The following is a 12,004-nucleotide window of genomic DNA, read 5'->3' on the forward strand; positions in this document are numbered from 1 at the left end:
ACTATTATACACGCTTCTCAGCAACAACAAAAACGTGATATACACATAAGTTGTGACCCATCATCAATAATTCTGAGAATGTCATTTTATAATATTTTATACACGCTGCATATTAGGTGATCAAAATCGTACTATTTTTTAAAATAGATTTAAGGATCTACATTTGGATCTCATCTTATCTAATATTCTACTTTATTTTAATTATTTTTAAAAGATAATTACCAAAAAACTTTACCTAACTTGCTTTACATCATCACACACGTAACCTTTGTACAATAAGCTGTGGTTTGAAATTTTCAAAAGACATTTGCTTGTAAACTTATTTAATACTAAAAATAAAATGGTGTTTGACAAACCGCATATAAGAAAAATAAAAAAGTAAAATCAGTTCCAAACTGATTTTATTTACTTATTTTAAAAGTTAAAACCAATTTTTATAGGAATGTGTGTGTGAAAATATTAAATTTAAAACTTTTTTTTTTATAGATGGATATGCATGTGAATATTTTATACACGCTGCATATTTGGTGATCAAAATCGTACTATTTTTTTAAATAGATTTAAGGATCTACATTTGGATCTCATCTTATATAATATTCTACTTTATTTTAATTATTTTTAAAAAATAATTACCAAAAAACTTTACCTAACTTGCTTTACATCATCACATACGCAACCATTTGTACAATAAGCTGTGGTTTGAACTTTGAAATTTTCAAAAGACAGTTGTTTCTAAACTTATTTAATACTAAAATGGTGTTTGACAAACCGCATATAAGGAAAAAAAAAAAAAAAAGTAAAATCAGTTCCAAACTGATTTTATTTACTTGTGTTAAAAGTTAAAACCAATTTTTATAAGAATGTGTGTGAGAAAATATTAAATTTAAAACTTTTTTTTTTTTAGATGGATATGCATGTGAACATTTTATACACGCTGCATATTAGGTGATCAAAATCGTACTATTTTTTAAAATAGATTTAAGGATCTACATTTGGATCTCATCTTATATAATATTCTACTTTATTTTAATTATTTTTAAAAAATAATTACCAAAAAACTTTACCTAACTTGCATTACATCATCACACACGCAACCATTTGTATAATAAGGGTTCGTCTGGATTGAACTTATTTTTGCTGAAACTGAAAACACTTAGCAAAATAATTTTTAAATGTGTGAATAATGTCGTGGGATCTGTGAACAGTGCATAAACAGTGTTTTTTGTCCCCTGCACAATAAATTCATATGATTTTACTGTTCACATGCAAAAAAAAAAAAAAAAAAAAAAAGACTGAAAACGTAAACACCAAATTAAGTGCAATCCAAAAGGGTACTAAGCTGTGGTTTGAAATTTTCAAAAGACAATTGCTTCTAAACTTATTTAATACTAAAATGGTGTTTTGACAAACCGCATATAAGAAAAATAAAAATGTAAAATCAGTTCCAAACTGATTTTATTTACATGTGTTAAAAGTTAAAACCAATTTTTATAGGAATGTGTGTGTGAAAATATTAAATTTAAAACTAATTTTTTTTAGATGGATATGCATGTGAAAATACTAATATTTTATAACTCATTTTGGGAGAGATGTGCATTTGAAATAACCAAATCCTAACTACTAATAAGTCACGCTCAATTTTGAACTGATTTTTAAAAAGGATAAAAACACAAAATTCTCTTGCAGTTTCCTCTAAATATACAGAAACCTTGAAGTTTCAATGGAATCTACCATGCATGCTCTTTGGGAATGTGAAAATATTCAACTAGTTTGGTGTCAAGATTTTGGCTGGATTGATTGAACTAAAATTTCATTCGGATCTTTTGCTCATTTAACAGTGCTGGTTAGAGATAAACTGTTCTTCAAGTTGTTTGCTATTACAACTTGGTCCCTATGGAACCATAGGAACAAAAGCTGCTTTAATGAATCTATTGTGTCACGGGAATTAATTGTTGATTAATACTGGAATTACCTCTTGAATTTCAAACAATGTAGAGAGATTCCTTTGAAGAAGCCACGGCCTGCAAAGAAGGTATGGGTTCCTCCTGCTGTTGACTCCCTCAAAAAACTTTTTTGGGTGATCTTTGAAGAATATGATGAAGCAGGTATTGGGGTGGTGATTCGAAATTCTCACAACAACGTCGTGGTGGTTCTATCAGAGAGAATTTTGAAGCCTTCTTCAATGGTAATTTTGGAGATGCTAGCTGCTAGGCTAGCAATACAATTTGCCCAAGAAATTGGCCTCCATTAGTCCATCTTTTCAGGCAATTCCAAGATTGTTATAAGTGGAACGTTCCATTCTTCTTTTTGGTCATTTAGTTAAAGATATTATGTCTTATGTTAACTCTTTTCAAAACTTCTTCTCTCATAGTTTAGAGCAAGGCATTGCCGCAGTACACACTTTAGCCACAAGAGCAATTTTTTTTTTTTTTTCTTGCTTTTAATCTAGATGAAATTTGTTCCTCCGGATATAAATAATATTGTTTATGCATAAACTGGTAACTATGTAACACTTTTACGCCTTTGGATTTTTTAGTCTAACACAAAAACTTCATCATTGTATTCTTTTTTGAGTCATTATAGTATTGATTTTTGTGAAATATACAACTCTAGATATGGACACATGTCATGACATGAGTAATTTACCTTTTATTTTAACAAATATTTAATGGTTTGTATATAAAACAATATCATAAAGGGGTTAAGTGTTACATTCAAAACTTCAAGACGGTCTTGTTTTTTGTGGGAATTGAACATAACTATTCAAAACTACATTCATCAACCTACTATCTAGAATTTGTTGTAAAAGTGTTGTAAAATTATTATAAACATATGTTTAACGAGTGAAATAAGATAAACTTATCCCAAAAAAATTTTGTGAATAAGATAAAAGGTGATGTAAAAATAAATAAAGAAATTGGCAATAAAAAGAGATAGAGATTTTTCCTTTATGGATGTAATTTTTTGTTTTTTTGTTTTTGTTTTTGGAAGAGAAGGAATAAAACTTTATGAATGCAGTGAGAACATATAGCATCCAACAATATTAAGGATAGTTGTGAGGTATAACATTGAAATATTATGTCCTAATATTAATTTTCTTATTGATTTTTGAATTTTTAAGGTGCAAAATCAAATTACTCCAAATTTTAAGGAAGTAAATTACATTTAGTTTATATATTTATATTTTGTTGAAATTTTTTAATTTTATATTTATTTATTTATTTATAAGGAAGTAGTATTTTTGTTATTTGTTACTGATGATTCCATTGACTTTCCGACCTAATATTATTAACGGAAAATTACATAATTGGTTCTTATCATTTACACTATATATCAACTAGTATATACCATATGCATGGGTACAATCAGGGACAGAGTTAGGGTACAAACCTAAGGGGGGCAAAGTTTAATGTAAAGCTCATAAAATTTCATCACATTCATTGGCATCGTAATCTTATATTTGTAGATGCAATTTGAGATTTGCAATGAACTAATACTAATTTTGGTGATTTTTCAAATTTTAATTTTAAGATTTTTATAAATTATGACATCAACATTAGAGGTTAACAACAATAAATCATCAATATTAGCTTATGAATAATGCTAGGGATACATCCAACTACACACTTGAATCCACTACATGCCTCACAAAAATTAGGTTAGTCCTAAACAAAAAGCCAAATAAACATATCTTACATACCACAACAAACCTTTTTTTAGAGATATGTTTTCATTGAAAACTTTTCAACCTATGATGTTTAATAAATTTTACCAGCACTTGACCTACAAAAAAATAGAATTACAACGATATTAATATTAATTCATTGCACAACATGAAATTTACCATGTTTCTACTAAGTAGGACCACTAAAGTCAAACAAAGTACAGACCATCTATTTTAATTTTTTTCTTTTCCCATTAGCCCGCCTGCCCATTAACTTCTCTAACGATAGCCACACATTTGATTTCTAAAACAGTAAAACAAAAATCCAACTTTATTTTATATTTTTAATCTTTTTTGTTTCACCTGTTCCATTTTTCTCACTGTACCCGTGAGTCTATGACCAACATATTATTTAAATTTTTTATTATAACATAATCTCTCTCTCTCTCTCTCTCTCTCTCTCTCTCTCTATATATATATATATATATATTTCTCTTTCTTGAAATCTTATTGAATCTTATCTCTATCCTTTGTTGACATTTTCTATTGACACTTATCTCTTCTCTACAAAAAATATGAGTTTTTCTCCCTCTCCTTCACTCTCTATTCTTGCTAATGTTACGGCTTGAACTATGAAGCAAAAGATGAAGACATAATTAAACCCAGCATTAGCGGTAGTGTCAACGACAAGGTCTGTTCAGATCCACCATTGATTCTTGTTTCAAACCTTGATCAGATAATATCAGATCATTTAAACGAGATCTCACTCGATTCTCTCATATATATATATATATATATATATGAAAGTGGAATTTTTAAAAAGTTGGGGGGGGGGGGGGGGCATTGTCCCCTAAGTCCAAACATAGCTCCATCCCTAGGTACAATTAAAAACAATTACAATTACACACACACACACACACACACATATATATATATATATATATATATTTAAATTATATCTAGTGTAAAAGTTGCACATTTTTAAATATATATATATATATATATATATATGAGATTTACTCTTTTTTTATAGTTTTTTTTTTTTTTGGGATGCACATATGAGGTTACTTCTTTTTAATTGAGTTTTTTAAAGGTTTACTTATATTAGACTCTTCTTCTTTCGTACAACATTAAGTTACTTAGAACAAAATAAAAAAAATAATTAAAAAAAAACTTAAATATGACGTGTGGAGCAAAACTAAACAACAATTAGAATTCAATTTAGAATCTAATTTGATTTTTTTATTAATTTTGACTTTGTATATAAATTTAGTCCTTAACTTTTTAATTATATCAATTTCGTACCTAATCTTTCAAATATCTTGTTAATTTGGTTAATGTCGTAATCTTTTGGACAAAAAAGTTGGATGAAATAATAAAAAATAAATTTTCATGTCACGTCAGATTTAAAAAAAAAAAATTTGTGTTCCCACGTGAGTTCAAGTTTGGAGAAAATTCTATCTTCTCAATCATCCTCATTGCAGATTACATCTCCCTCTCCTCTCCCTCATAATAAACATATGGTCTGTTTGAAAGTTTAAAAAAGGAAGGAGAGTAGAGTAGAGTAGAGTAGAGTAGAGGGAGGGAGAGTAATTCAATTACCTTGTTTGAAAATTTTTTAAGGAAGGAGGGGGAGGAGTTTGGAGGGGTTTCAACCACCTCTAACCTCTTATTTTTAATTCTCCAAAATTGGAGAGATTTGGAAGGAGAATAGAGTAGATAAATTATTAACTAGATAAATTTCTCAATTTACCCTTTCTAAATTAATAATAGACTAATGTTGTAAGTCCATTTTCAAATAAGGGTAAATTTATCTATTTTAATCATTTCCTCTCCTCTCCATCCTAATTTTTAAAATATCCAAATAAGGGAAATGACTAATTACTCTCTTCTCCCTTACTAATTTTAAAAACATCCAAATAAGATGGAGGGAAACCATTCCCCTCTACTTTCCTCTCTCTCTAAACTTCCAAACAGGCCAATATGGACTAGTAATCACCACCTATGAGACAATGAAATATGCATTTAGCTCGGGCTAAAAAGTCAGTTTATTTTATTACTTAGTTTATTTTTGTTGTTATTTATGAGTCTTACAGCATTTTTTAGTACTATTTATGGTCTTATAGTACTATTTCAACCAATTTTTACCTTTATCTAAACTATTTTTAACAAAATTTTTTTAATTTCAATAAAATAAACAGATCTCAAATAGACCCGAACTAAAACATTTTGCTCTAAAAACCAAAACAAAACAAAACAAAAATTTGTTTAAGAATTTTCCATCCAAATCCTTCACAGTACCCACTTCCACTTCTAATAAGCAAACGACACCTCCTCGATGCTAAACGTGGTGGGACCACCAGTAGAACCTCCATCATCAACCACACAAACAAACGGGTCTGATCAAGATTGTTGTTTTTGATTTTACAGATTTACCCCTCACCCTAGTCCTTTTTTTCGTCTCCTTCTTCTTTTGGGTTTCCAGATTATTTGGTTGCTCTCATCATCTACAAAAAAGACAGGGTGGGGTGCGTAGGATATGGAAGTAGTAGGCGTATGTTAATTAGGGACTAACTTGAAAAATTAGGTACTAAATTCAGTAAATTGATATATAATGTAAAAAATAAGGACTAACTTTTTAATTTAGTAATGCGTTTGTTATTGATTTTTGCGAAGTCTGTCTGAGGAGCGAGGAGAGAGATACTTTCTCAAAAACTAGTGGGTACTAGAAATTCAATTAGTTAGCACAAAATTAATGTTTGTTGTACCAGATAGTCTTGCCAAGATTTCAATTATAATTTTGAGAAAAAGAAAAAAAAATATATGTGTCCAGAGAATACACACCGTGTATAATTAACAGTAGTCTTTTACACATATGGTCCACATATTTTACTGCTAGTTCCTGGTTATCCGGGGAACCATTTCTTTCCGGTTACTCCACCGACCCATTTGATCTTGGTGTTTCTTCATTCCAAGACATCTCTCTCCCTCTCTCTCTCACACACACCGCACGCACAGTTACAGTGTGAAGAATCAAATGGAAAATCCTTCAGATGAGAAAGATATGGTCAAAGAGCCACTGTTAAACACTTACAAGACCAAGGGTGGCTTCAAAACCTTGCCTTTTATCATAGGTACCTCTCCACAACCACAAATTTCCTTCATACCATGTATAAACGCATGCAAACACAACACAATAACCATACAAGCGTATAAACATATATGGGGTTTTCTTTTCTTTTCTTCTCTCTCTCTCTCTCTCTCTCAAGCTTATATGTTGTTGTTTTTTTATTATTTTTTTTAATAAATATTTTTGTGTGTGTGTGTGTGTGTGTGGCAGCTAATGAGGCATTTGAGGGTGTGGCAAGTTTTGGGCTAATGCCAAACATGATACTTTATTTGACAAGAGAGTTTGGTATGCAAATAGCCAGTGCAGCCAATGTGCTGTTCATATGGTCTGCAGCAACCAATTTCATGCCGATTCTTGGTGCTTATCTCGCTGATTCTTATGTGGGTCGGTACCGGATGATCGGCTTTGGTTCCATCGTTAGCCTTTTGGTAACAATTTCCAATCCTATTTCACACTATTTTTGTCACAATAAATTTTTTTTTTTTTTGCACCTTTGTTTTCTCAGTTTTGCTTAGCTTTCTGAGTCAAGATCACCCTTCTCTTTGCTGTAAGGACTATTTTGACAATTTTTATGTTGTTTATGCTATTTGGCATTTTATGGATATCTTATTATTCTCCTTGTGATGACATATGAAAATGGCATAGAAGTAGACATTATTTGCCAAATGTCGAATTCCCTTACATTTATTTATGCTTTATTGCATGAAGCCGGCATTTCAATTTCTTTTTGTTTGCAAAGAAAGTTGGTGTGAACCACAAGGTCACACTCACACCTAGTGCCAAAGATTTACCAAGAGGACAGCAATATATACCCCTTTCATTTCATTGTAGGTGAATCATTCAAATTTTCCGGTTTTGCCTTAAAAAAGAGACCTTTACTAAGCTGCAAAACCTTTGACATCTTATACCCTATTAAATGATTCTTTTATATAAAAATCAATCTGTACAACACACCACTGTGTATTGCAGGCTTGCGGCATATACTTACACATTTGTTCTTTTAATTTGTTCTCTTAATTGATTCTCAAAAAAAAAAAATTGTTCTCTTAATCAATGCCTCAGGATACCCATTAACTAGATAATTATCGTAAATTTCCTTTATACACACACACACACACACACACACACAACATTCATTTAGATTATGTTTTCGCTGAACTAGTATGCCCTGCATCAAGTGTGCTTTGTGTATGTTCCAGATGTTACTTGTATGATGGAAAAAAAAATTTCCTTTTGGTTAATTGTTATTTTATTTTTGGCTCGCCGTTTGTGTCTCTCAAGTTGTTTATTGGCTCTCTTACAAGCGATTGCATCCTTGTCACTAGTTTTTACTAAAAGTTTGGATCTGGGCCCTTGCATTTGTCTCCTCTCATCTGAATTATACTAAAAGTTTGGTGCTGCATCCTTGTCACTAGTTTTTACTAAAGGTTGCTGTCAAATTATTGAAATGCTTTCTAGAAACCAACTTAAGCTTCATTTTAATTTTTTTAACTGCAGTATGTACTAAAAGCCGTTGGTCAAAAGTCATCTAATTGAGCTACAATTATGTACAACTGTTTCTAATTTCCTTTAAGTGAACAAAACAAATGGTGAGTTCTAATATCTTTACAGGTGAAAACTATAGAGAAAATTGAGATTGGGGGGGGGGGGGGGGAACAAATTATGGAACATTGAAAAGTTAACATTTACCTCCCTGTGGGTTCTGTTACCTGTTTCCAACCTAAATTGCTGTATCAATAATACAAAACTTAAGCTATTTTGTAAGCAGCATAACTATGGTTTGAAGTTGCAATTCTTAATTTCAGAATTAGCTGCTTTTGTATTCGGAAAACGTACATTCAGGGAGGTTACAATTATTTGGACTTATGGTCCATTTGGATTGAGGGGGAGTAGAGTAGATTTAACACAAAATTAGCTTATTTTTAGCCAACTCTACTCTACTCCCCTCCACTCCCCCCTTCCATCCAAACAGGCCATTAAATTTTCATCTCCAGCAGTAATATCAAGTGCAGTTTTTATTTGGGGGAGGGGAAGCTTTATTTTATTTTTGGTGGGGGGGGGGGGGGGGTGCTAATGACATTTTATATTGAGAGCTATTAAGAAAATTTTGTAGTTAAGCTAATTCTCATATTTAACATGGAACATGTATATTTGCACAATTTACTAGTCAGAGTTTTAAAGAAAAAGAACCCTTCATGTGCACATCTTGAAAATTTTATAATTTGATGTATCGCTATCCTGCATACCTTATCCCATATTTGAATTTGGTTACTGCAGCTTTCTCAAATGAAAATGGAATGAAAATAATTTCAATTATGTATACTTGAGCATGCAAGTGTTCTTATTCATGCTTCTTGCATGTTCTTTATACCTGGCATAATACTGATGGGAAGTAGAAAACGCCAATTTGGATTTTGTGACAACATTTCATGTTGTGTGATACCAATATTTGCTTTCTATTTTTCTGAGCATTCATTCTCTTCCACGAGTAAAGCTTAAGCAATACTGTTAAAATTCAGTTCATTCCAGGTCAGGGAATTTTTCTGTAAAAATGGAAGTTTATGTTGGACAATATTCTGGCCACATGACTGATTTTCATGCGGGGACTAAACCTGGCTCTGAATTGAAATGGGTGGCATGGAGGGGTCTGGCAAAAAGTTCCACTTATAATTTTGAGTAATTTTAATTGTTTTTCACATTACCATAGGAAGCTATGTGCAATACAAATATGCTAAATCAATGTAATTTTATATGTAACAGGGGATGGTTCTTTTGTGGTTAACAACCTTGAATTCACAAGCAAAGATTTCATGCAGCCAAAGTAGTAGCAGTTGCAACTTCTCAACAGCATTCAAACTTCTACACTTATATTCTTCTTTTGGGCTGATGGCTATAGGAGCTGGTGGCTTAAGGTCATCCTCCTTGGCATTTGGTGCAGATCAGTTAGACAAGAGAGACAACATAAGAAATGCAGCGATGTTAGAGAGCTTTTTCAGCTGGTACTATGTTTCAAAAACTGCATCAGCACTCATTGCTGTGACTTTTATTGTGTATGTTCAAGATAAGATGGGGTGGATGGTGGGTTTTGGAATCCCTGCCTTGCTTATGTCCTTGTCTGTCCTTTCATTCTTCTTGGCTTCTCCTTTCTACATCAAGTTGAAGTCTGATTCAAGTTTGCTTACTGGGTTCACTCAAGTTCTAGTAGCCTCTTATAAAAATAGACGTACGCGATTATCATCTCAGGCCACACCTGAAATGTACCATCATATAAATGGATCAATGCTCCTCTTGCCAAGTGAAAAACTAAGGTATCATCAAATTATCATTTTATCTTGGTTATGTTTTAACTTGTCAGATCAGATTTCACATTAATTTTTGACAAGCATACTGCAAAGGCCACTTCTCCTGGTTTATTTTATTGCTTAGCCATTACAACCTGAGGTTGGAGCACTCTTTTTTAGTGTATAGAATAGAGTACTTCTGTCATTTAGAAATTGCTGTCCTCTTGGAGGTGAATTGTCAATCAATTTAAGTTGGCTTGAGTTGGAAACAACCAGTTGGATGCATGTAGTATGCATTCTCCATGTTTGTCCTTTTTTTTTTCCTCTAGCGTTTGTTTATCATTATAAAGCTTTTTTGGATGCCTGTAATTTAATTATTTCAATCACATTTGTACTATTAACACTATGAAAAATCTTTGCGCACAGAAGCATCATACTATAAACATGAAAATGTCATAACTCTTATGAGCATCACCTTTCCGTGCCTTGACTTCATTGACTGCCTAGGTTTCTGAACAAAGCATGCATTATAAAAAATCCTCTACAAGACCTAAGCCCAGATGGAAGGGCTACAGATCCATGGAGTCTTTGTACAGTTAATCAAGTAGAAGAGCTGAAGGCATTAATCCGGGTAATCCCATTATGGTCGGCTGGAATCATGATGTCTGTATCTATCAGTCAGAACTCTTTTCCAGTACTCCAAGCAGCCTCCATGGACCGACACATTACTCCATACTTTGAAATTCCTGCAGGCTCCTTTAGCGTGTTTCTGGTTATAACTATAACACTTTGGATTACTTTGTACGATCGCGTAGTTCTCCCTCTAGCATCAAAAATCAGTGGAAAACCATGCCGTCTCAACGAGAAAAAAAGAATGGGAATTGGACTCTTTTTTTCATGCATGTCAATGGCAGCAATGGCCGTTGCAGAGAGTGTTAGGCGGGAACTTGCAATTGAGGAAGGATTTTCTGATGATCCACAAGCCGTGGTGAGCATGTCAGCAATGTGGCTACTGCCTTATTATATCTTTGCCGGCTTGGGTGAGGCTTTCAATGCAATTGGGCAAAATGAGTTCTATTACTCTCAATTGCCTAAAAGCATGTCTAGTATAGCCACCACCCTCTTTGGATTAGGGATGTCTGCTGCAAGCTTAGTAGCAAGTTTTATACTGAGTACAGTTGATAATGTTACCAAAAAAGGAGGAGAAAGTTGGGTTTCAAGCAACATCAATAAGGCCCACTATGATTACTACTATTGGCTTCTAACTGGTTTGTGTTCGGCTAATCTCATGTATTACCTTTTCTGTAGTAAGGCTTATGGTCCTTCTGAAGGAGAGAGAAGTAGGGTTTAAGATGAAGAAGATGGGTAAGTGATGAATATTAATTCTTTTAAGGAAGTTTAAATGTATAGTTTCTTTCCGTATGTATGTTCTTAATCAGATTATAGTAATCAATGTGTATAAAGGAAGGACAAAACTTATGTACAATATTTTAGATGTTGTTCCTTAAGTTTCAATTTTAAGATTCAGTTATGTGGCTATTTAATTAAAAATACACTACCTTCCCACAAAAAAAAAAAAAAAAAAATCCATGTGGCAAAATCTTAAAAGGAGTACCTAAGAAATAGTACCTAAGTCTTGCTCATAATAGAAATTGTTAGTATTTGCATAAGTGCACATCTTTTACTTGACTACATATTTCACTATTTATTTATGTATGTTAATAATGACCCTTTATTAAGTCCCTTAATCAAGGCATATCAATTATCTTTGATTTAGGCATGATCAGTGGCCTATAAGTCAACACAATAAGTCAACTATTGTGTCTATAATATAAGTTTTGTTTGTTTCGACATTAACAATTTTTGGAAAATGAATTATTTTCTAAAAAGAATTTTTTAGAAAACTATTATATTTTCTTAATTATGTTT

At 32.1% G+C, this 12,004-nt stretch overlaps 1 protein-coding gene across 3 annotated transcripts; it reads left to right on the plus strand.

Annotated features, from left to right (window-relative positions):
• The first annotated feature begins 6,135 nt into the window (after positions 1-6,135).
• On the plus strand, positions 6,136-11,736 carry LOC115971407 (protein NRT1/ PTR FAMILY 1.2-like). Of its 3 annotated transcripts, XM_031091313.1 has the most exons (4): positions 6,136-6,798; positions 7,005-7,222; positions 9,555-10,102; positions 10,583-11,736. In XM_031091313.1, the coding sequence occupies exons 1-4, from the start codon at positions 6,702-6,704 to the stop codon at positions 11,424-11,426; spliced, it is 1,707 nt and encodes a 568-aa protein (XP_030947173.1). In that variant the 5' UTR covers positions 6,136-6,701; the 3' UTR covers positions 11,427-11,736. The 3 variants fall into 3 exon arrangements, with proteins under 3 accessions (XP_030947173.1, XP_030947174.1, XP_030947175.1); XM_031091314.1 differs by lacking the exon at positions 7,005-7,222 and having other exon boundaries at positions 6,712-6,798; positions 10,583-11,606; XM_031091315.1 differs by lacking the exons at positions 6,136-6,798; positions 7,005-7,222 and adding an exon at positions 7,263-7,341 and having other exon boundaries at positions 10,583-11,606.
• Positions 11,737-12,004: the final 268 nt, after the last annotated feature.

The sequence above is a fragment of the Quercus lobata genome, chromosome 12, assembly GCF_001633185.2.
Source record: "Quercus lobata isolate SW786 chromosome 12, ValleyOak3.0 Primary Assembly, whole genome shotgun sequence".
Classification (NCBI taxonomy): domain Eukaryota; kingdom Viridiplantae; phylum Streptophyta; class Magnoliopsida; order Fagales; family Fagaceae; genus Quercus; species Quercus lobata.